General features: G+C 43.3%; 1 protein-coding gene across 1 annotated transcript; it reads left to right on the top strand.

Annotated features, from left to right (window-relative positions):
- Positions 1 to 6: 6 nt before the first annotated feature.
- On the top strand, positions 7 to 22,772 carry RECQL (RecQ like helicase). The gene is made up of 15 exons (XM_040967611.1): positions 7 to 51; positions 3,558 to 3,600; positions 4,302 to 4,499; positions 5,414 to 5,593; positions 8,524 to 8,630; positions 12,201 to 12,399; positions 15,115 to 15,281; positions 16,204 to 16,285; positions 17,233 to 17,381; positions 17,474 to 17,591; positions 18,086 to 18,224; positions 19,554 to 19,645; positions 20,941 to 21,160; positions 21,436 to 21,565; positions 22,052 to 22,772. The coding sequence occupies exons 2-15, from the start codon at positions 3,585 to 3,587 to the stop codon at positions 22,181 to 22,183; spliced, it is 1,929 nt and encodes a 642-aa protein (XP_040823545.1). The 5' UTR covers positions 7 to 51; positions 3,558 to 3,584; the 3' UTR covers positions 22,184 to 22,772.
- Positions 22,773 to 22,992: the final 220 nt, after the last annotated feature.

The raw sequence follows: 22,992 nt of genomic DNA, 5'->3' as shown, positions 1-22,992 counted from the left end.
GGGTGGCGGGAAGGCTTTTTTTCTTTTTTTCTGGCTGAGCAGTGGAAGCAGGTGCGGAGCGGTCCCTGAGGCTGGGGGGACTTAGAGGTGGACGATTGGGGGCCGGTTTAAACCCCCTGGGAGGGGAGGCAGCAGGTCCTGGGACAGGGGTGAGGGACCCAGGCTGTCCCGTCCTTCCGTGTTCTTTCCCGTTCCTGCGTGAGAGGCTCGGCCGATCTCGCCCCAGTGAACTAGCAGCTGCCTTCTGCATGAGGGTGTGGGGGAAGCTAAGTGACTGGGGGTGCTTCTTCCACCTGCTGCGGTGGTAGTTGAGGAAGGTATTGGTCTCTTACCGTGGTCTCTTGGTGCTTGGTGCAGAGTGGGCCCCTAGTGGCGTTTCCTACAGCATCCATGCCGACTGCTCAATACTCGCCTTCACTTTCCTGTGGATGCTGAGCTTAGACGTCTGACCCGCTGTAGCTCATCCGTTGCTGAGTGTGTCGAGATGTCTTGTGCTGCTCCATGACAAGATTGGGGGAAGGAGCGGTTTCCTAGCTGTGTTATAAAGGGAGTCATTTTAGGAAGCAGGGGGAGGTTGCGCACAGATTATATCCTTCCCCTAAGGGAAGATCCCACTTAGGGTCTCAGCCGACCTCAGCCTAGCACCCCTATGTGCCCAGCACTTTGCTGAACAATATGCAGATTCAGAGCTGGAGGAGGCCCCAGCTCTGCCCTGCCTGCAGACATATTATATTCTTAAACAATATTATTCTATTCCCAAGCTGTGGTGGACAGATGGACCTTGATGTATACCCCTAAGTAAATGTTTTTCAGTGATGTGGCCATTGCCAAGTTGTTAGCAAGGCCATTAGCACCCGATGTATTTTCTAGTCCGTGTAGGGAGAGCGTATTGGTCAGCAATCCGGGTAAAGGGCCGGGTGGTGCAGCAGTGCCTTTGGCAAGTGTAGATTCTGCCTTAGAGGTAGGAAATATTGATTGTCCATTTCAGAGAGTTTGAGGAGGTTTTCCTAGGATGGTGGGATTTTAAATGTTCTGCTTGCCGCTGTGCACACTTAAGCTTTAATCCTTCATAGGTAAAGTTTCTCTAACCATTTTTAAGTTTCCCTGAAATCTAATGCCTCAGTGGAATGTCGGTTGCTCAGTTTAAGACTGAACTCAAATTGTACTCCTTTTTAAAGTTCACTTTCCGTATTAGAGAAGCAGAGCTGCAGAGAAAAGATAATGAATTTCAAATTGTTATTCTTTAAAGCAAGCACTCAATAATTTGTTTACATAAAAGTCAGAGTTACAGAGAGATCTTACAGTCAGTGGTTCATTCCCTATGTGACTGTAACAACTAGAGCTGAGCTGGTCTGAAACCAGGAGCCAAGAGCTTCCTCTGGGTCTCTCACGAGGGTTCAGGGGCCTGGGTCCCTGGGTCATCCTCTACTGCTTTCCCACACCATAAGCAGAGAGCTGGATTGGAAGTAGAACAGCACCATATGAGTGCTGGGGCTACAGGTGGAGGATTAACCCACTATGCCATCGTGCCAGCCCCAAGCACTGAATAAATTTTTAAATGATAAACATGATTAGTTACTTCATTGTAGCTTGCTTAATGGAGGGAATTTGACTTAATCCACCTTTTTATAAAACTTCTTCAATCATCCCAGTTTTATAGGTAGGGAATGAGAATGAGGGTAACAGGGCTGTATATCTATGCTGCTTAGCTGGGCCAGCCCCTAGTTCCAGCTTATGCTGGCGGTTGCTGCAGCTTACCCCAACCAAGCCAGCCCTAAGTCCCAGCCCTAATATGAACTCACTGGGGTTGCAGCTCAACTTGGCCTGGCCTCATCCTGTCCTAGTTCTCACGTCTGACAGTGAACTATCCCAGCCCAACTTGCCCCCAGCCCTGATCCACCTGTGTGCCAATAGATACTGTAACCTAGACTTGTCTGGGCTGCTCCCAGCTGTGGTTCTTGCACTGACCTGCAGGATTTGTGTCCTGACAGAGTTCCCAAAGCTCCTCTATCAAGTCATCTCCCAGTCACAGATTTGCATAAACTGGTGGATACTTGGTCCAGCTTAACTTGGCCCACCTTTTATCCTGGTGGCTACAATGGTGTTGCCTGACCAACCCACACCCATTCTGGCTCTTATTGTTGGTGCTGCAGCCTAGCACCACGTGGCTCACTCCCGAACCTGGCTCTCACATGGTTCAGCAGTTGCCAAGATCTAGCCCACCCTGTCCTAAACCCACTGTCTCCTGCCAGTACCAGCTGGTGCTGGATCCTAGCCCAGTCTGGCATACCCCAGATCCAGTCTGCATCTGTGCTGAGAGATGCTGTAACCATGTCCAACCCAGTTCACTACCCCCTTTCTAGCTGTTGCACTCACCAGTGGGATCCATAGCCCACTGGCTGGTCCCTTTAGTTCCCCAACCACAAATCCCAGCCACAAATCTTGCACATGCTGATGGCTCTGGCCCAGCCTATCATAGCTCATCCCCTGTCTCGGCCTTTGTCATTGGATGCTGCAGCTTGGTCTGGCCCAGCCTGCCTCCATTCCCAACTCTTGCTGCAGCCCAACACTGCCCAGATGCTCCCATCATTGGCTTTCGTGCAAAACGGTAGGTATGATAGCTTAGTCTGGTATGGCCCACCCCCATGCTGGCTCCTCAGACCCGGTTGTCTTGTGTGCTGATTAGTGTCGTGGCCCAGCCTAATGTGACCCATACCTTGTTCCAGTACTTACTAGAGGGTGCCGTGGTCTAATGCTGCTAGCTAGATGCCCCCAGCCCTAGCTTTCACGTGTATTAATGGGTGATGGTCATTGGTGGTTGATATTAACTAACCCAGCTCGGGTCTCCCATGTGGATATGTACACTGGTCTGACCCAGAAAGATATTCCTTTTTCCATCTTTGAATCTACTCAGTCTCAGCTCCCTCACTTAACTGCAAGCCTTGTTACCAGAAGTTCCTCGGAAGTCATTCCTCACCTATAACTTAAACCCTCAGTAGTTCCCTGCCCCCACAACATATCCCATACACCATTTCCTGAGCAATCCATAAGCCCCACACTCATGAGTGCATAGGTTCCCTAGCCTGGTCTTTCGGCAGGGTGGTGAGCTGGCCTGGGGCCCTGCCTGCCTACTTGGGACCTGAATGCATGCATGGTTCTCCAGACCTGGTCCTCCTGTACATGTGCCTGCCTGGGACCTGACCGCTGCCCCCACCCAGGACCCAAGCACATGCGTGATCTTCCAGGCCAATACAGTGGGCCAGCCTGGCATCTGCCTACCTGCCCACCAGAGAACCCAAACATATACCTGAATCTTTAAGCTCCATCCACCAGCACACCACACCAGCATGGTAGCCTGGGGCCTACTCGCCCCCCAGCCCATCACCAGCCAAGGACCCAAGCATGTTCGTGAGTTCTCAGGCTCCAGAAGCCAGCAAAAACCTCTGCCCCAGTGTATAATGTACTTTCTAGCATTTTTCTTGGTTAGTTGGGGCTTGTTGTCATTTGATCAAGCATCAAGAGTTTTAAGATAATTGTTATGATTTTTTCATTTTTAGAAAGAAATTTGGATCTCTAATTTCAGAATGGCATCCATTTCAGGTTAGTGGAAATGATTTCATTTTTATTTCACTGTGTTCTTTTTAAAATTGTAAGATCTTCAGAAAAAAACTGATTTTAAAATTCTGATTACAGAAATTATTTTTTTGCATTTTTAATTATGAAATATACATAACAAAATTTATAATTAAATTAACTACTGTTAAGTGAACGATTACTTGGCTTTAAGTGTGTCCACACTGCTGTGTCACCTTTGTCATTGTCCCTGTGTAGAAAGCTTTTGTAATCCCACACAGCTGGTAAGTTTTCTGTCTCCATTGGTTTGATCATTCAGGTACCTCACACAAGAAGAATCATGTCGTATTTGTCCTTTTTCAGCTGATTTATTTCATGTTAGGGTCATGTTTTCCAGAATCACTTATTTTGTAACATGTTTCAGAATTCTTTTTTAAGCTACTTCAAAAGCTTTCACGTGCCATCCTAGTTCTTTCTAATAATGAGAATGAAGTATTATGGACATTTGACAGGTGGGAAGGTTGAGATGCAGGTAAGTCCCGTGCCTAAGATCACTTGGCATGTCAGAGGAGGCCCTGAGACTAGTGCGGGTCCTTGTACCACTCTGCTGTCCTCCCTCAAGTCTGTCTGGTTGAGGTGGTAAGGAACATCCAGACATCAGTGGGGGACACAAACTTTGCAGTTAATTCCATCCAGTCATTTTATCTCCTCCTTTCCCATCCCCATAGCTCTCACTGAGGAACTGGATTCCGTAACCAGTGAGCTACATGCAGTTGACATTCAAATCCAAGAACTAATGGAGAGACAACAAGAGCTTATTCAGAAAAAAGCTGCCCTCACAAAGAAAATAAAGCAGTGTTTAGAGGACTCAGGTGCCGGGACCAGCAACGAGTATGATTCTTCACCAGCTGCATGGAAGAAAGAAGGTTTACCTTTTTTTTCCCCTTTGCTGATTTTTGCTTCTTTTCCCTTCCTTAAAGTAGAGCCAAGTCCTTCTGCAGGAGTGTGTGTTTTCCAGTGGGCTCAGGTTAGCTTGCTGTCCCATCGGTGGAAGGGAATGCCCACAGGCAGCCTATTCCTTACTGGTGCCTTCTTGTCTTTTAAGTTTAAATTTTATTATTTAGACTTTATTTCTGTCAAGATATAGTTCTGGCAATATGGATCAATGCTTGGAAAATAGGGCATGTATTTTGAATAATTTTTTTTTGGTAAGTTTTACCTGGACAAAAAAAGAACAGTTAAGAAAAAAATGACCTGAAGTCCACGTCAAGATTGAGTTTATTTTCCTTCCCTATGAACAAACTGTTCTTGTATTAAACCAATCAAGCATCATGTGTGTCATGAATGATAACAGGACAGCATCAATTAGGAATGGATTGCAATGAAAAATGTAAAAGAAAAGAATGGAGTGCAGTGTTTCATGGTTGCTGGCTTCCAGTGATTTCATTCCTGAGCAAGCTTTTTGCACCAGACATTCCAGAGGATTATTTTTGCCCTTGATAGTTGGATTTTCTTAAAGTGTAAATTCCTTGATCGGGATTCCTATGGCTTTTCCAATACCTGATTTCACACCGTCTTCTTCTGAGTGTTAATTTTCAACCAGCAAAAAATGGACTTTTTTTTTCAGATACACTGTTTCTCCCAATATGTCATCTAGTTTGTTTTGCTTTGCTTAGTTTATTGAGTCACACCAATTTCAGAATTATAAAAATTTAGTGGACCACTAGTCGTGAGTGTTAGATATGTTTATCTGATTTTTGTCTATTTTAAAAGAAGACGTTCATGTTTTTGTCACACGTAGGATCTCAATAATAGTAACATTTATTGCTTTTCTTCCTAGATTTTCCGTGGTCTAGAAAAGTTAAAGATACTCTACAAAATGTCTTTAAACTCCAGAAGTTCAGACAGCTTCAGCTCGAAACTATTAATGTCACGATGGCTGGAAAGGAGATATTTCTTGTGATGCCTACAGGAGGTGGAAAGAGCTTATGTTACCAGTTGCCAGCCTTGTGTTCAGATGGTATGTACCAGTTAAGATTAGTATTAAATTCAATGATTTCTCTTAACATATTTTAATTCTTTGAAAAGTACTTTTTCATTATACCTATAAAAAAAAAAACCCAAGAGCATTTTTGTTTTATCTCTGTGTTGGTGAATATGACGGTCATAGAGGAGGAATGTGAAAAACTTCTGGTTCCTGAAACATAATTTAAACACATGTTATTGGAGAATCAGAAGATGAGACTCCTAGTCCCGGATCTCTGCGGTGTGTCTGCTGTGGTGCCCAGTACTAAAGATGCAGTAGTAAGCCAGATGCAAGTAGGCAAGGGCCTGGTTGTTTAGTGCAACTCTGTACACTGATGGTTTTTTCAGACATTCACGGGTGTCCGACTCACCTGGGGAGTCAGTTAGTATTCAAGCACTAATACAAGGTCTTGTGTTTCCAACCAGCTCCCTGGTGATACTGGTGCTACTATTTGGGGAGCAGTGAGGAAAGAGAGTAAGCATCAGGAGATGTTACCTCTTGTTTTTAATTATTGATTGGTTTTATTGACTTGGGCAGACAGAGATGGATTTTGCGTACATTGGTTTACCCTCCAAGTCGGGCTAGGCTGAGTCCATGAGCTCTGGAGTCGATCTCAGCCTCCCGTGTGGCTGGCAGAACCCAAGTAATTTTGCCACCACCTGCTGCCTCCTTGACTGCACATATATTAGGAAGTTGGAATTGGAAGTGGAGCCTGAATAAGAACTTGTGTGTGGGATGTGGAGATCAAATGTGTACCCCAGCAAACTGTTTCTTAAAGAGCCAGATAGTTAATACAGGCTTTGTGGTTTCTATAACCTGTGACTACTTCTCAACTCTGCCGTGTGGCGTTGAAGCAGCCAGACTGTGTAAATAGAGGGGTGTGACTGTGTTCCATTAGAATTTTCCAAAAACAGCCACCCTTCATTTGTTGACTTCTAGTATAGAAAACATTGGCAATTGTCAGCATTCATAATAGCAGTTTTGGGATAAAAGTTTCAGTAAGGAATTCTTTCACAGAAAGGTCCAGTCCATGGGGTTGTCACGGTAGGCTGTCTTGAGCTTTGAGCTGAAGGCTAAAGGGACAGGAGAAGCAGGAGCATTGCTTATGCACGGAGCAGCCTGGGAGCTCCTAAATCACAGGAAATACACGATGTGGTGTAGACAAACACCCAGACACATTCAAGCATGGCACACAGTGAGAAGACATAAAGAAAAAAGTCTATAAAGCTCTTTTTAAATGTGTGCTTATATTTGCAGGACACCATTGAAGGGTTTTAAACAGTTGAGAGATTTACTACCTTTATAGTGTAGAAGAAAAATTGCAACAACTGGGGCAATTCCAGAAATATTCAGGAGGTGGGTTCAGTGAGATCAAGTAGGAGGGAGAGGAAGAGAGTTGAGTAAAAATGATGCCAAATCTTATGCTTGGCCAAGTAATATGGCTGTTCATTGAAACAGGGTACATTGGAGAACAAAGTTATTTGGGAAATGAGAGGATGATGGTGAATTCTTTTTGGGACATAATGAATCCTTGACTCCTGTAAGATATCTAGGTGGAATTGTCCTGTTGGTAGGAGGGAGTTTAGGTCTAAAACTTTAGATGAGTTGGCGGCTGTTAGTGTGGAAGTGGGCACTGAAGGCATGGGAGTGAGTTTTGTCACACGAGGATGCACTAGCAGAGAAGGCCAAGAACAGAAGCAAAGACAGTTCATAGAGCAGGCCAGGTGGCTGAGTAGTATGTTGGGTAATCCAGAGAGGGTGGTGTTCTTAAAAACCTGTGGAGGGATCCTGAAGTGATGGCTCGATGGCTAAATCCTCACCTTGCAAGTACCAGGATTCCATATAGACACCGGTTTGTGTCCTGGCTGCTCCATTTCCCATCCAGCTGTTTGCTTATGACCTCGGAAGGCAGAGGAGGAAGGCCCAAAGCCTTGGGACCCTGGACCCACGTGGGAGAGAGACCCAGGGGGCTCTTTGGCTTCTGGCTTTGGATTGGCTCAGCCCAGCCATTGTGGCCATTTGGGGAGTGAACCAGCAGATGGAAGATCTTTCTCTCTGTCTTTCCTTCTGTCTGTAAATCTGCCTTTCCAATAAAATAGATAAATCTAAAAGAAAAAGTACCATGGAGGGGAGTGATCAGAACTGATGCTGTTAATAAAAGGTCAGATGAAGGCTTAGAAGTTCATTGAGTTTAGTAGCGTGGCGCTCATCTTTAACGTTGATTTAACGATTTCAGCAAGAGTTGTGTGGACACCAAATTGCAATGATTTGGGACTGAGTTGGAGTTGAAGAATAGGGTTGCTGAGCACAGGATTCTTTGGAACAGAATGGCTAAGGGGGGAAGAAGAGTGAGGGTCTTAAATGAGCTGTTGTCTTTATTTGAGCTGCTACAACAGAGGTTTCTTGCTCATAGTTTGGAGACGAAGAAGTCCAAAATCATTTGAGTAGGTTGGGAGTCTAGTGAGGGCCTGTTCTCCTAGCAGGTGCTTCCTGGTATAGGTACGCAACCCAACAGAAAGCAGGAGGGCACTGCCTTCAGCCTCTTTGTCAGGCACCAATCCCATTCACAAGCTTTCATCATTTCCCCAGACCTTCACCTCTTTTTTTTTTTTTTTTTTTAAGACATTTGAAAGGCAACACAGCAAAGAGACAGAGAGTGGGAGGTCTTTTATCTGAATGACCACAACAGGCAGGTCTGGGCCAGGCAGGAGCCAGCAACTCCATCTTGGTGTCCTGCATGGGTTGGTAAGGGAAAAGCACTTGCGTCGCCTTCCGCTGGCTTTCCAGGCCTGTTAGCCCTGAGTTGGAGTAACAGCGGAGTGGCCAGGACTCCATCGGCTGCGGGATGCTGATGTTGCAGATGGCAACTTAAGCCTTTGTACCACAAAGTCAACTCCCGCTGAGTGCATGTCTTTGTCTTTTAGGTTTCACTCTCGTGATTTGCCCATTGATCTCTCTGATGGAAGATCAGTTAATGGTTTTGAAGCAGTTGGGCATCTCAGCGACCATGTTAAATGCTTCCAGTTCTAAGGTATGATTCTCTGTTTTTTTTTTTTTTTCTTTTTTCTCAATTTAAATTCTGCACTGAAGTAGGAGCCTGAGCAACAGTTTTGTAACTTACATAATTGCAAACTGACCTCTCTATACTAGGAGTGGCAAACTGCTGCTCATGGGCAGTTCTGACCTGTTGCCTGTTTGTATGTGTTCCATAAGCTAAAAATAGTAAGGAAGATTATCTAATTGTGTGATGCAATTCCATACAATAAATTAGTGCCTTAGAACTACCCTGTACTTGCAGATTGTCTTTGGAGAATGCAGTACATTGCCCATGATTATAGAAGAAAGTGTTTTCCAGTAAAGTATTACTGAAGTATAGATCCTGTAACATCCATACCCTCCAACATTTATCATCGTACGACCAACTGTTTTTTGATTTGTATACGTGAAAACTTCCCTGCCTTGTCCACTGGAAACAAATCCCAGACATCCTATTTTAATTGTTAATCCTGTAGTATCATGCTGTGTCTTTTAGAAAGGAAAATATGAGTGCAGCGCTGTCCTCCTACCTAAAAACTTTAATATCACTTTCTTAAAATCACCAAATACAAATATTCATATTTTTCTTTTCCTTAAATTTTTTTTTTCATTTTATTTCTTTAGCAATCAAGACAGACAGACACAGCTCCCATCTGCTTGTTCATTCTGCAAGTGCCTGAGATCCAGGAAGTCACACTGAGCTTCCCATCCCAGCCACTTAAGCCATTACTCTGGCTTCCTGGGATGTGCATCAACAGGAAGCTAGAATTGGCAATGGAACCAGGCTTTATGATAGGGGATTCTTGTATCCCGACTAGTGTCTTTATTTATTTATTTATTTATTTATTTATTTATTTATTTATTTATTTATTGAGAGATTTGTTTCTTTGGAAGGCAGAGTTATAGAAAGGGAGAGAAGGAGAGAAAGAGAGATACCTTCCATCCTCCGGTTCACAGGAAGCTGGATTTAGAAGCAGAGCTGGGACTCAGCCCCGACACTCAGACAGGCTGCAGTTGTCAGAAATTTACAGCACACGCTCACCCCTATATCAATTCTTTGTAGGCTAAAATGCTTGATTTCTTTGCCAGTTTTCAGGAATAGTTTGTTTTCTAACATTTTCTAAAGGTGATCAATAATTAGTACTTTGGGTTAAGCCCCCACCCCCAAGACCATCATAAGCTTAGGAATTTTTAACATGTTTGATTATTTTAATCGATTATTTTAATCTGATAATTACCATTTGTTATGCTGAAAAAATCATCCCACCCAGCGGCAGTGGGAGGTTGTTTTTTGTTTGGTTTTGTTTTGTTTTTTGACTCTTGAATCATTTTCCTTGACAGTCTAGCTTCTGACTTCTTGCTTTTAAGAAACCTTTGAAAAGCAGAGAGAGAGTGAGTGCGTGCTCCAGCCAGACTAAGCCACCCCAAAGCCAGGAGTCAGGAAGTCAGCCCAGGTGCGACAGGGACTTGGTGACTTGAGCCATCACGGCCTCCCAGAGTCTGCATTAACAGGAAGCCAGCTTTAGGTGTGGAGCCAGGAATCAGACCCAGATACTCTCAATGAGACCGAAACATCTTTAACTAGCACCTGACTGCCAGCTACATGCCCACCTCTGCTTTGTTTCATGTTAAGATACCCTTATTTATCTTGTTCGTTTTCCTTCCTCCCCTCAATTGGGCATACCTCCAGGCAACCCTCTGTTCTAATTTTTACTACGTAATTTTGCTTTATTTAAACTCTCTGTTCTGTAAGCTGCTCTCTCATTCATTAGAATGGATCCGTGGAGTAAACTGCCTTGCAGTATTCCACTTCCTTCAAGCTGAAAAAGAAAGCAGCAGTGATATTAGTCGTAGCTGCTTAGAAGTTGTATAAAATTACAAGCTCATGGCTCACCACACCTGTCAAAAGGTAAAGATAAAAACAGCGTAGATCTGTTAGCCTAGCTCTGGGAGTCAGCAGGCTTCTCCCTTGCTGTTGTGGTAAAAGCAGTTTTAACTCTCATCTCTTTGCATCCATTTCACCATTGTTCTTTTTAAAACTGGTTTGGTGTTGCTTAGGTTAGACAAAGACATCTGATGTACTAAATATTGTGTTAAATTAAATCAGAGAACTAGAATTCTAATATCTGTCACCATTTAAGATTTATTTAAGTTTTTCTTTTACGTATTTAATTTTCTTGTACAATTCTGTATAGTCTGGGATTCCCCTCCCTCTAATTCCCATCCCCCCGACTGATTTTCCCCATACTGTCACAGTAGTACATTCCTTCATAAGGTGTTACAATGCCACCAGTCTGTTAGTTTAAGTGTGCCCCGACATTGCTGGTGCAGACAGTGTAAGACAGTCCATCATCCCATTGTCTCGATCTGTCCAACACTTTCACTGGGAGTCCATCCTTTGTTTGGAAGCAGGGATACATGTTGCATTGTCTTCACATCTGGATATGGTAGTCTTCACTTTTCCATCATTATATATTCCAATTTGCATGATGGTTTATATTATAGAGAACATATGGTATTTGTCTTTTTGGGATTTACTTATTTCACTGAGCATAATGGTCTCTAGTTGGGACCAACTAGTTGCAAATGGTATAATTTCATTCTTTTAGTGTCTGAATAATATTCCATGGAGTAGATATACCACAGATTCTTTAATTATATCATAGAACTAGAATTCTAACAGCTGTCACCATTTAAGATTTATTTTTATGATATACCTGTCTATAAATCTTGCATATTAAAAATAACTGAATTAATATTTTATTAAAACGTAAATATTTTGTTTTTATAAAAACATACTTTTAATAAATATTTTTAAAACATTTATTTTAGTTAGAAAGGCAGATTCATAGAAGGAGAGACAGAGAAAGATCTTCCATCTGCTGATTTACTCCCCAAGTGGCCACAATGGCCGTAGCTGAACTGATCCAAAGCCAGGAACCAGGCGCCTCTTTCAGGTCTCCCACATGGGTGCAGGGTCCCAAGACTTTGGGCCATCTTTCTCACCTTTCTCAGGTCACAAACAGGGAGCTGGATGGGAAGTGGAGCAGCCAGGACACAAATCAGCACCCATGTAGAATCTGAGCATTTCCGAGGCAAGGATTTAGCCACTGAGCCATCTCACTGGGCCCTGTTTTGAAGAAAGACTGGATATGTGGATTTTCAAATATCATTAAAGATGCTAACTGATATTGGATCCAGCCACACATCTGTAAAGTGACATTCAACTGAATAAAAGCCACCTTAGTGAGCTGTTGCATTTAGCCCATATTTTGGAATTGAATATCAATAATCAAGAATTAGGTTCAAATTAAGTTAAATTTTTTGAAGTATCTTTTCATGTTGCCTCATTTTGTCAAAGGAGATTATTCTCCCGCCATGCACAGTTTAGACTGAAGAAAGTAGAGCATGCAGTTTAGTACTGGGCCACGGCTTGCCTTTTAGTGAACGGAGCATCTGCTTGTGGACGCCTCCAAGGCTGCGGGTTTTGGGGAAGGGATATTGGAGACTTCATTTACCACTTAGATGTGCTTATTGATTGTGTCTGTCTTGTTTTCTTAAACAGGAGCATGTGAAATGGGTTCATGCTGAAATGATCAATAAAAACTCCAAGTTAAAGCTAATTTATGTGACTCCAGAGAAGATTGCAAAAAGCAAAATGTTTATGTCAAGACTAGAGAAGGCCTACGAAGCTGGGAGATTTACTCGCATTGCTGTCGATGAGGTTCACTGCTGCAGTCAGTGGGGACACGATTTCAGACCTGGTAGGTGTGTTTTTATTTTGAAATTACCTTGGTGGGCCAGATTGTGTCCTGTTGTCCTCATGGTAAGGGGACAGGAATCCATGCTTCTAGTAAAGCATCTCCCCACGTGGGTACTGACTCATTTTGTCCTGTGAAGATGGAGGAGGCCAAGGAGCAGACTCTGTCATCTCCCCACTATGGGGTTTGGTCCAGTTGCCTTGATCCTTGCAAACTTCTTTTTACTAGTTGGTGTCACACAGCTTTGTGGCCTCTATGATCTTAAATCCTCTCTTTATGTATTTTGAGGAATTTTTAAAAAAGATTTATTTATTTTTTTATTACAAAGTCAGATACATAGAGAGGAGAGACAGAGAGGAAGATCCTTGGTCTGATGATTCACTCGCCAAGTGACCACAAAGGCCAGAGCTGAGCCGGTCTGAAGCTAGAAGCCTCTTCTGGGTCTCCCACACGGGTGCAGAGTCCCAAGGCTTTGGGCCGTCCTCGACTGCCTTCCCAGGCCAGAAGCAGGGAGCTGGATGGGAAGTGGAGTCTCTGAGATTAGAACCGGCGACCATCTAGGATCCTGGCACATTCAAGGCGAGGACTTTAGCCTGTAGACCACCATGCTGGGCCCTATTTTGAGAAATTTACACTTGCTTTAAACTTGTCTTCAGTTGTCACTCTGTTTTCAGCATCCATACCCAACTTTTAAATGTTCAAGTTCTAGGACATATTATTGTTACCCTTTTCTTCATTCTACCGGCCTAATCCTGTGGCTATGGCCTCAGTAAGTTACCCCAATATTGTTAATAATCAAAAATCCTACTCCCTAGCATCAATTTTTTTCCTTCCAGCCGGAGTTGGGCCAGTCGAGAGTCAGGAGCAGGAGTTCCTCTGGGTCTCCCGTGTGGGGCACAGGGACATATGTACGTGGGCCATTTTGTGCCACCTTCCCAGGCCACTAGCAAGCAGCTGGATTGAAAGTAGAGCAGCTGGGACTCAAACCAGTGTCCACGTGGGATGCTGGTGCAATTGGTATAGACCTCATTTGCTAAGCCATTGTGCCGGCCGGCCCCGCTTAGCTGTGGTCTACGAATAAAGAGCTGTTTTTTTTTTTCAAGAAAGTAAAAGAAACTCTAAGATACCATGAAGGTTGTAACTGAAAGAAGCAACTTACCAGCTGTGGGGCTGGTGGAACAAGAGAATTTGGGAAGTACTGGGACTCAGCAGAGAGGTCTTTGGACCAAATACTCTGGCCCGAGGAAGCCCAGCCCGCTGTGCTGTGATCTCCTGGAAGCACAGCGCACTCGTGGAAAAGGTGGTTTCCCGAAGGTTGGAGAACACGCAGGCCTTGGTGTGCTGCTGAGATCAAGTAGCCCCGCTACTTGGGAACACAAGCCTGCCCACAGGAAGGAGCAAGCCCTTTCTTTCCTGCCAGAACTGTGCTCTGCTCTAGGACCAGCTGGCGAAGCCGACAAGTAGCATACAGAGTCCCTTCGGTTGCATTGTCCAGCAGGACGTGGAAGGGTGGAGGTGCTGCAGAAAAAGTCCCTTCACGGACAGCAGCTCATTGAAACTATTCAGAAGCTTCTCCAGATGCTGAGGATGCCAAGTCCAGGGTATGCCGAGTTGCAGTGGGAAGAACTGATTGATGAGTGGGAAACTAACAGTAAGAGCTAAACTGACCAGGTCTTTCTGCAACTGTCCATTATCCTGTCTGCCTAGAAAGACCCACAAGGAATAGTAAGGGGTGGTTCACTTCTACCTTCCAAACCTTGCACAGGTTCTTTCAGTTCAGGTTTTGGAGCTATACAGGGAAGGGGAGTGTTCAGGAAGGAGAGTTAGAAACCCCGCAGTTGACCCATCCCACACAGTGTGTCCAGCCCTGTGGTCCAGCCCTGCCACCCGCGTGCTGTCTGAGCACGCTGGCTGTTCCCTGCTAGAGTCTTGCCTGATGGTTTTCTTCTTCCTTTCCTGGTGAACTTTTGCTTCAAGATCCACCTCAAATGTTGCCTTATTAAAATCTGGACAGCCTCTGGATAGTTGCTCTCCCTAATTTTCACAGAAACCCTTGACCTTAACATTGAGCAGTTTCTACACAGGTTTTTTTCCCCCTACTTCAAGGAAAATTTAGGATGAATTAGCTGATGCTTTAAATTTGTATGACACAGCCTAGTGCAGTGGCCTAGCAGCTGAAGTCCTCGCCTTGAACGCACCAGGATCCCATATGGTCGTCAGTTCGAATCCTGGTGGCCCCACTTCCCATCCAGCTCCCTGCTTGCGGCCTGGGAAGGCGGTCAGGGATGTCCCTGAGCCTTGGGATCCTGCACCTGCATGGAAGACCCAGAAGAGGATCTGGACTCCTGGCTTCGAATCAGCGCAGCTCCGGCCGTTGCGGCCACTTTGGGAGTGAATCATCAGACGGAAGATCTTCCTCTGTCTCTCCTCCTCCTCTCTCTATATATCTGACTTCACAAATAAAAATTAATCTTTAAAAAAAAACTTTTGTATGACCAGTATGAGGCAAGAAGGATTTCCTTGAGATGAGGATTTCCTTGTGATTCCATGCATTTCAGATAAGGGACACTCAACACGGATAATGCTGCAGATTTACTGCTTTGGGTAGCTATGTCAGTGAGATCGTAACAGGTTGATGATATCTGCATTGCTAAAAGGCGTTATTCATTATAAACTGTAAAGGTTATATAGAGGAGGTTCTTTTTTTTTCCCCCCCAGATTATAAGGCACTTGGTATCTTAAAGCGCCAGTTCCCTAACACATCACTTATTGGGCTAACCGCAACTGCAACAAATCACGTTTTAAAGGATGCTCAAAAAATTCTGTCTGTCGAAGCATGTCTAACTTTTACAGCTTCTTTTAATCGACCAAATCTTTATTATGAGGTAAGTAACTTTTATGTCGTTGTATTGGTTCTGTGAGGTCATACCTTTTCAGTAAGATTTGATTCTGTTTAAAAGCTGTTAACCGCAGGAGATATTTACAGGTGGATGCATTAATTAGTGCCCTTGCTCTATATCTGTTGTGCTACATAATCTTTTGTTAGATTAAATAGAAAATGCTACCTTGCTAAGTGATACTGTTACAGGAGCCTTGAGCCAGTCAGGGGTATTTGTTCAAGTTAGATACACTGTTTCCTGTGCTGGGAAGGAGAGAGAACTAAGGGCCTTCCTGACAGCTCCGTGAAAATTCATTAGTAAATGATGGAAATATTAAAATTCCATTAACGTTTTGCTGTTGCTATTGAAAATAAAATTAGCTAAAAGCTTTCTTTTCTTTCTACCCCTTAAAAAATGATGTTTTTTTGACATTTCGTTGAATAGATACTTGGATTATGCATTAATAGTTTTTTTTTTTAAAGGGAACATCAGAGAGTGAAAAGTCTTTGTTTTCTGACTTCACAAGTTTTTTGTTGCTCTGAGCTTCTCCATCTTTCACATATTATAAAACCAGGGATGGGGCCAGTGTGGTGCCTTCCTCCACTCTGTGATGCTCCACTTCCCCTCCGGATCGCTGCTCACAGCAGCAGAGGACGGCCCAGCTGCTGCGGGCATCTGGGCGGTGAGCCAGCGGATGGAACACCTCCTGTCTGTCTCCTCTCTTATCAAATACGCCTTCCCAATAAAAAATAGACAAACGTTTACAACAAAATAGGGATCAAGAAGGAGGTCTGGAGATGACAGAGGAAGCAAATGAAATAGTTACTGGAAAAAAAAATAAACATTGCACTCAGGAAAGAATTTTACCTCGAAAGTTCCAAGAAAACGGCTCCCTGGGTGTTACACTCAGTTTTTCTTTTTCCTCCAGGTTCGGCAGAAGCCCTCCAACACTGAGGATTTTATTGAGGATATTGTCAAGCTCATTAACGGGAGATATAAAGGACAGTCAGGTAATATGAAAGACCAGTTGTGGCGGCTGAGGGATCCCTTGCAGAAACTACCACATCCTGATCATTATTACTGACAAATGACTCACATCTAAAAATACAAATGAGTGGAAGAAAAAAAATTTGAATTGTTATCGATAACAGTCAGTGTACTTGGAGATCTTAGAAATTGTGCGACACATTATGAGTCCTAGAATTATCTGATTTACTTTTGCTTTATTGCTTTAAGATGACAATTATCAGCAGTACCTGCTTTATTAAATGTCTACTGTGAATGGCATAAACACTGAAGTTTTAAAAGGATAAAATTAGACACATCAAATAAATAGTACATGTTAAGTCAGATAGAGCTGAGAGTGTGTGTGTGTGTCACCAGGGTTAATGACAAGACAGATGTTACTGAAACAGAGTTTATGAAACATTTCAAATGGCTCTGCAGATTTGCGGTAGGTAGAATTGAGTCAGGAGTTCTGGGCTCAGGTCAGTTTGGGAACGGCTGCGCCTCTATCCCTGCTGGAGATGGACAGGCGCTGGCAGCACCTTGGAAGCTCTGAGCAGCCCTCAACAGACAGAAACCTGCTTAACTTTGTGGAATGCAGTTGTTCCCTCAACTCATTTGCACTCGAAACTCTTTTCACAGCATACCTGTTAACATCTTACGGAGCTGTGGAACTTGTTTGAGAGATACTGTGTAGTGGGAGATAAAGTTGGAGAGAGAAAAGAGGTAATGGGAACCAAAACTCGTGGCTCAGGGCTGAATTCTGCTTCAGAACGAGCTCACGATGAAATCTTGAATTATATCAAGAAGTCAGCGTATGCTCAAGGCCTTGTAATTTTTCAGTTCTTTTTTTTTTCCACCTCGGTATTGTTGGTCACTGTCTTTGGTGTATTTATTGAAAAGTATCTTCCAGGAAGTATATATCTTCTAACAATTGTGCATATTTTTGCAGGAATCATATATTGTTTTTCTCAGAAAGACTCCGAACAAGTTACAATTAGTTTGCAGAATCTGGGGATTTGTGCAGGTGCTTACCACGCCAATATGGAACCAGAAGATAAGACCAAGGTTCATACAAGGTGGTCGGCCAATGAAATCCAGGTCAAGTGTGTTTCTTCAATAGAAACCTAGTTTGCTTTTAATAATACATAGACTTTACTTAAATAACTTACAAAACATTAAAATATTTTTAGGTAGTAGTGGCAACGGTTGCATTTGGTATGGGAATTGATAAGCCAGATGTGAGATTTGTTATCCACCATTCAATGAGTAAATCTATGGAAAATTACTACCAAGAGAGTGGACGTGCAGGTACGTAGAATTCAAATCGGAAGTCAGTTCTTAGAAAGCTTTTCCAGAAGGCACAGTATAGATGCTTAGCAATTTTGTACTTTTATTCCTTATTGGATAATATTTTCAGAACAGTGAAGTCTTCTAGCAGGTTCTACACATTTTTCATATGGAGAAATTATATACATTTTCTATTGGCGTGTCAGGGTTGTTTCCTCCTATGTGTGGCTAAGAGTTTGGTATTCATCTTTGCCTTCTGGAATATTCATCACTGATGTCAGTTCCATAACTTAAATAACCTGATCAGTTACAGACATAACTTACAGCTGGCAGTCTCTCTCTCTCTTTTTTTTTCTTTTTTTTTTAATTTTCAGGGCAGCTATTAGAAGCTAACTAACCTTCATATCACTAATATTTCTAGGTGTAGCAAGCTTTGCCAGCTAATTTTACATAGTTTTGTGTGTTACTGAATTTTTAGAAATCATTATGCAGGCTCAAGATTTCTCATGCCACAGGTCGAGATGACATGAAAGCAGACTGTATTCTGTATTACGGCTTTGGAGATATATTCAGAGTAAGTTCGATGGTGGTCATGGAAAACGTGGGGCAGCAGAAGCTTTATGAGATGGTGTCATACTGTCAAAACATAAGCAAGTAAGCCATGTATCTTTTGTTTAATATTCATTTTGTATATTTATTTAGCTTATTTGAAAGTCAGAATTACAGAGAGGAGAGCCAGAGGGAGAAATATCCTACCCACTGGTTCACTCTCCAATGGCTGCAACAGCCAGCGCTAGGTCAGTCTAAAAGAACCAGGAGCTTCTTTTGGGTCTCCCATGTGGGTACAAGGTCCCAAGGCCTTGGGTCATTTTCTGCTGCTTTCCCAGGCCACTAGCAGAGAACTGGATTGGAAATAGAGAAACCAGGACTTGAACCAGCACCCATATGTATGCTGGCGCTGCAGACGGAGGATTAGCTTGATAACTGCCACCATGCCAGGCCCACAACATTCCTTTCATTACTCTGAGAACTTACTAGACACTGTGGTGTAATGCCAAAGTGTAAATCCATTAGAGCAGAGATCTCAAAGTGGGAATCAGTACTTGCACCTGAATGATCTTCCTTCATCCAAGGAAAGATGCTTGCTCCATCTTCCTCTCCCCAGCTCGTGCTGAAAGGAAGACAATAGCCAGTGACAGGTAATGGTATTTCTCACCAATGAAAGTTATAGATAGAGAAATGAAAATTTCTTCAAAGGTCTAGCCAGTCGATTCCCTTGAAGTAGATTTTGGGGGTTAGAATCAAATATGGATACTGTAAGATATAAGAATCTATTGTTTGCCAGAAAGATTCTCCTAACAGTTAAAATCTCAAATTGAAACCCCAACACCTTTTTAAGGTGTTGTTTTATCAAGAACCACGGGGTACAATCATGTAGTAAACAGAATGGCCTCCACACAATCATGGTCTAGTCCTTGAAAACTTAGGTTTGTTATGGTAAAGGGGAAATGAAAGCTGCAGAGGGAATGCAAGTTGCTAAGCAGCTAGTTTTAAAATGGGGAAATTATCTTGGAAAATCTGGGTTGGCAGGTGTTTTAAGAAGAGGAGGGCAGCGTAGGTCAGAATGATGACCCTCGAGGAGTTTTCAGCCTCGGTAAACATGTAAATTTTTCATTCTGGGGAAGCACAAGGGCTGTCAGGGAGCCCTGGAAGTGGGCAGCCTCTGTAGACTGGAAAGAGGAAACAGATTGTCCCTCGGGCTGCAGAAGAAACCCAGCACTGCGCATCCGCTGATTTAGATCCAGTGAAGCCCACGTTGGACTACTAGCTTACAGAAATGAAAGAAAAATACCTCTGCTAAGGTTCTGAGAATAAATTTGCAGCGGTAGGAAAGTAATGAATTAAGTAACTGTGTATTCTGAAATAGGAATTTTAAAACTTCAATTAAATCCTTGAAGCATCTCTCTCTGAATGTGTTTACAGATGTCGCCGTGTACTGATAGCGCAGCATTTTGATGAAGTTTGGAACTCAGAAGCATGTAACAAAATGTGTGATAATTGCTGCAAAGACGTTTGTAAGTTCTTTTTTTTTTTTAACCTTTATCGGCCAATATATACAGTGAGAGAAGTATTAGACTCCCAACAAGATTGAAAATATTAAGCTGCTCTGAATAAAATTTTCTAGATTTAAACGTAATACCAAGTTTGAAACAAAGATGAGTTAAAGGAAAAATCAGAAATGCTTTAATTCTACTGAATAGAAACACTGTTACCTAAGTAAGGGTTGGGAAAGGGATTTGGGCACAGCTGGTTAAGCCACTGCTTGCCAGCTTTCCATATTGGAAGGGTAGTTTAATTTCTAGCTGCTCTGCTTCCAGTCTAGCTCCCTGCTAAAGTGCCTAAGAGGTCAAAGATAGCCCAAGTACTTGTGCCACTGCTACCCATGTGGGAGATCCAGATGGAGCTTGGGGCTCTAGCATCAGCATTGCCCAGCCCTAGCCATTGTGGCCATTTGGGGAATGAACCAGTGGGTGGAAGCTCGCTCTCTCTCTTTTCTTTCAATCACTCCACCTTCCAGGTAAAGAAAGTAAATCTTAATAAAAGAGAGGGGGATCAAGACTAATCTCGCTACAATGCTTCATATTTACTGATTGGAAGAAAAATTAGTGAAAAATAGATTATAGTGAGTCATTTTTAATGTATGTAATGTCCATAAGACAGTGAGCAGTATTTTGGTGCTGCACTGTAACATTTCTCACGTGTCTTGCAAATGTAGTTTTGTATTAAGAGTCTAACTAGTCCTTTGTTCAAGGACTGGGTTCTGATGCCTTAGTGGGTCCTACGTTTTCATTTCTGCTGGATGAGACACTTGTTTGACAGCATGAAAACTGTCCATCTAAGAGTCTGATGCATGTATTAGAGTGCTAATCTTACACTTACTGGGGATGTCTGTCCAAAACAATGTTGTTTAAGAACCTCCCTGAGCTTGCAGATTCTTGCCGACTGTTTAGCTTAGCACACATCAGGGAGGCTGAAGCAGACTGGCTCTCCTATAAAGCACATCTCCCAGTAAATGCCACCATCAGTCTAATAGCCACTTTCTGGTTCCTGGGTCCTAGAACATACAGCAGCCCTTCTGATAGGTGATATTCTTTGTATCAGTGGAACTCCCACAGTGTCTTATATCCTGTAATTTGGTTTGGTGACAGAGATGTAAGGAATAGCCTAGTTTTAAGACATAAAAGAAATCATTGTGTAGGCTGGCTCACGTGGATAACTGGATCTACACTAGTCTAACCACTTAGGATGGCCTCGCCTTCCTCCCGTTTCTAAATCCCAGTTGCTTCTCCCCGTGTCTGCTTGATTGCAGCGTATGAAAAACAAAATGTCACTGAGCATTGCAGAGATCTCATCAAGATCCTGAAACAGGCAGAGGAACTGAATGAAAAACTCACCCCGCTGAAACTGCTGGACGCCTGGATGGGAAAGGGTGCAGCCAGACTCAGAGTGGCAGGTGTCAGTGCTCCCGTGCTTCCTCGGGAGGAGCTGGAGAGGATGGTCGCACACTTCCTCCTGCAGCAGTACCTCAGGTAGCTATAAACCCCCTGCGTGTCCTCATGTTCTCTGTGTGCCTGTTTGTGTTAAAACTGCAACAGAATCAATGTCTGTGCAGGTGTTTCCTGCAAACTCATGATTAATTATTGAATTAGCTAACTCAAACCCCAACGGGCCACTCTAGGTCAAAGCACAACACTTTCTATAATATCCCGGTGTTACTTAAAATCATTACACGTTTGTTTCTTTTATACACTCGTTTTCTGTGGTTCTTCCAGGAGATTTGATCGCTGGCCTTTATCTTCTGCAGGGAAGACTACAGTTTCACAGCGTATGCTACCATTTCTTATTTGAAGATAGGACCCAAAGCCAGTCTTCTTAACAGTGACGCCCATGCAATCACCATGCAGGTGAAGAAGCCCAACAAGAACTGCTTCCGGGTAATGGTTCATTTTCAACTGTTAGGGAATAGATTAAAGCCTATAGGATGCTCTCCTGTAGGTATACTTTCCCTTCCCACCCACTGCCCTGTAGCCCGGCACCATATAGACTAGGAGTTTCCATCCTCTTTGAGGGCTGCTCAGCTTGGTGGAGCATCCTGCCCTCATGGTGTTCCTGGTGTTTGACCAGTGCTGCTGAAGAGTCTGCACAACCTCAGAGAATGAAAAGCACCGCTAGGAACCATCGTGAAGCTTGTGAAAGCAAGCATGTGGGGCTCCTGCAGAATTTAGGATGACCGTGACCAACACAGTCCCTTTTATCCAAGATAGGGATTATAATTGAACAGAAATCTGAAGATTAAAAACCAGACTCCTGGCTACTTAAAAGACCTAACTGATACTGAAAGATTATTTAGAGCTGAACCTCGTGAGAAAGCCAAAGAGCTGCCTCTTTACCAGAATTCCTATTTTGTTATTTTTCTGTAGGTTGAACCATCTCAAAGTTGTCATTCTGAAAGAGAACATTCGGGTGACTTACAAAAGAAGGCCGCCAAGGTACTTCGGCCGCCCGATTCCAAGGCCCCGGGGGCTAAGAGGAGGAAAATGGAAGACGCCTGAAGTGTTTTTACTGTGCTTTCCAGGTAAAGGACACTGTATGCATGTGCACACTGTTATTTTTTCAGTATATCAGAACTTTAATTTTTAAAAAAATTACGGACATTTTATACACACCACGCTATGTTTTCAGAGCTTATAGCTAAGGATTTCAGAATTTGAGATTTTTTACAAAATTGAAGCTCATGGATGATATAATTTTACAGTACAATATGAAACAAGGAAAAATAAATTTTTTCCTTATAAAATCCTTTAAAACACAAAATTTTTGCAAATAAGCTCACAAAGCTCTGCAGTGTTTCATACTTTGCTGTCATAGTTACACTTTTCTTTTGCCAGAGCTTTTTTGCATTTCACAGTCAACAAATGGTTCTGGTACATTGAAGTGTATTTTGGTTAAGCAGGTGACAAGTTAGCTAAATTTGCTGCAAAGCTGAACCACAATTGTGTTTATGTCTAAAATACCAAAAGGAAGTAATTTGTGATTTCTTGCAAAATAGGGTCAATTCTGTCAGAAAAGTATATCTGGGGCCCGGCGCAGTGGTGCAGTGGTTAAGGTCCTCACCTTGCACGCCCGAGATCCCATATGGGCGCCAGTTCTATCCCAGCAGCCCCGCTTCCCTTCCAGCTCCCTGCCTGTGGCCTGGGAAAGCAGTCGAGGACGGCCCAAAGCTTTGGGACCCTGCACCCGCGTGGGAGACCCGGAAGAGGCTCCTGGCTTCGGATCGGCATAGCATCGGCCGTTGCACTCACTTGGGGAGTGAATCATTGGACGGAAGATCTTCCTCTCTGTGTCTCCTCTCTGTATATCC

The sequence above is a fragment of the Ochotona curzoniae genome, unplaced genomic scaffold (genome assembly GCF_017591425.1).
Source record: "Ochotona curzoniae isolate NIBS_2020 unplaced genomic scaffold, NIBS_Ocur_1.0 contig_1482, whole genome shotgun sequence".
NCBI classification, from domain to species: domain Eukaryota; kingdom Metazoa; phylum Chordata; class Mammalia; order Lagomorpha; family Ochotonidae; genus Ochotona; species Ochotona curzoniae.
This window is presented reverse-complemented; position numbering and strand designations above follow the sequence as displayed.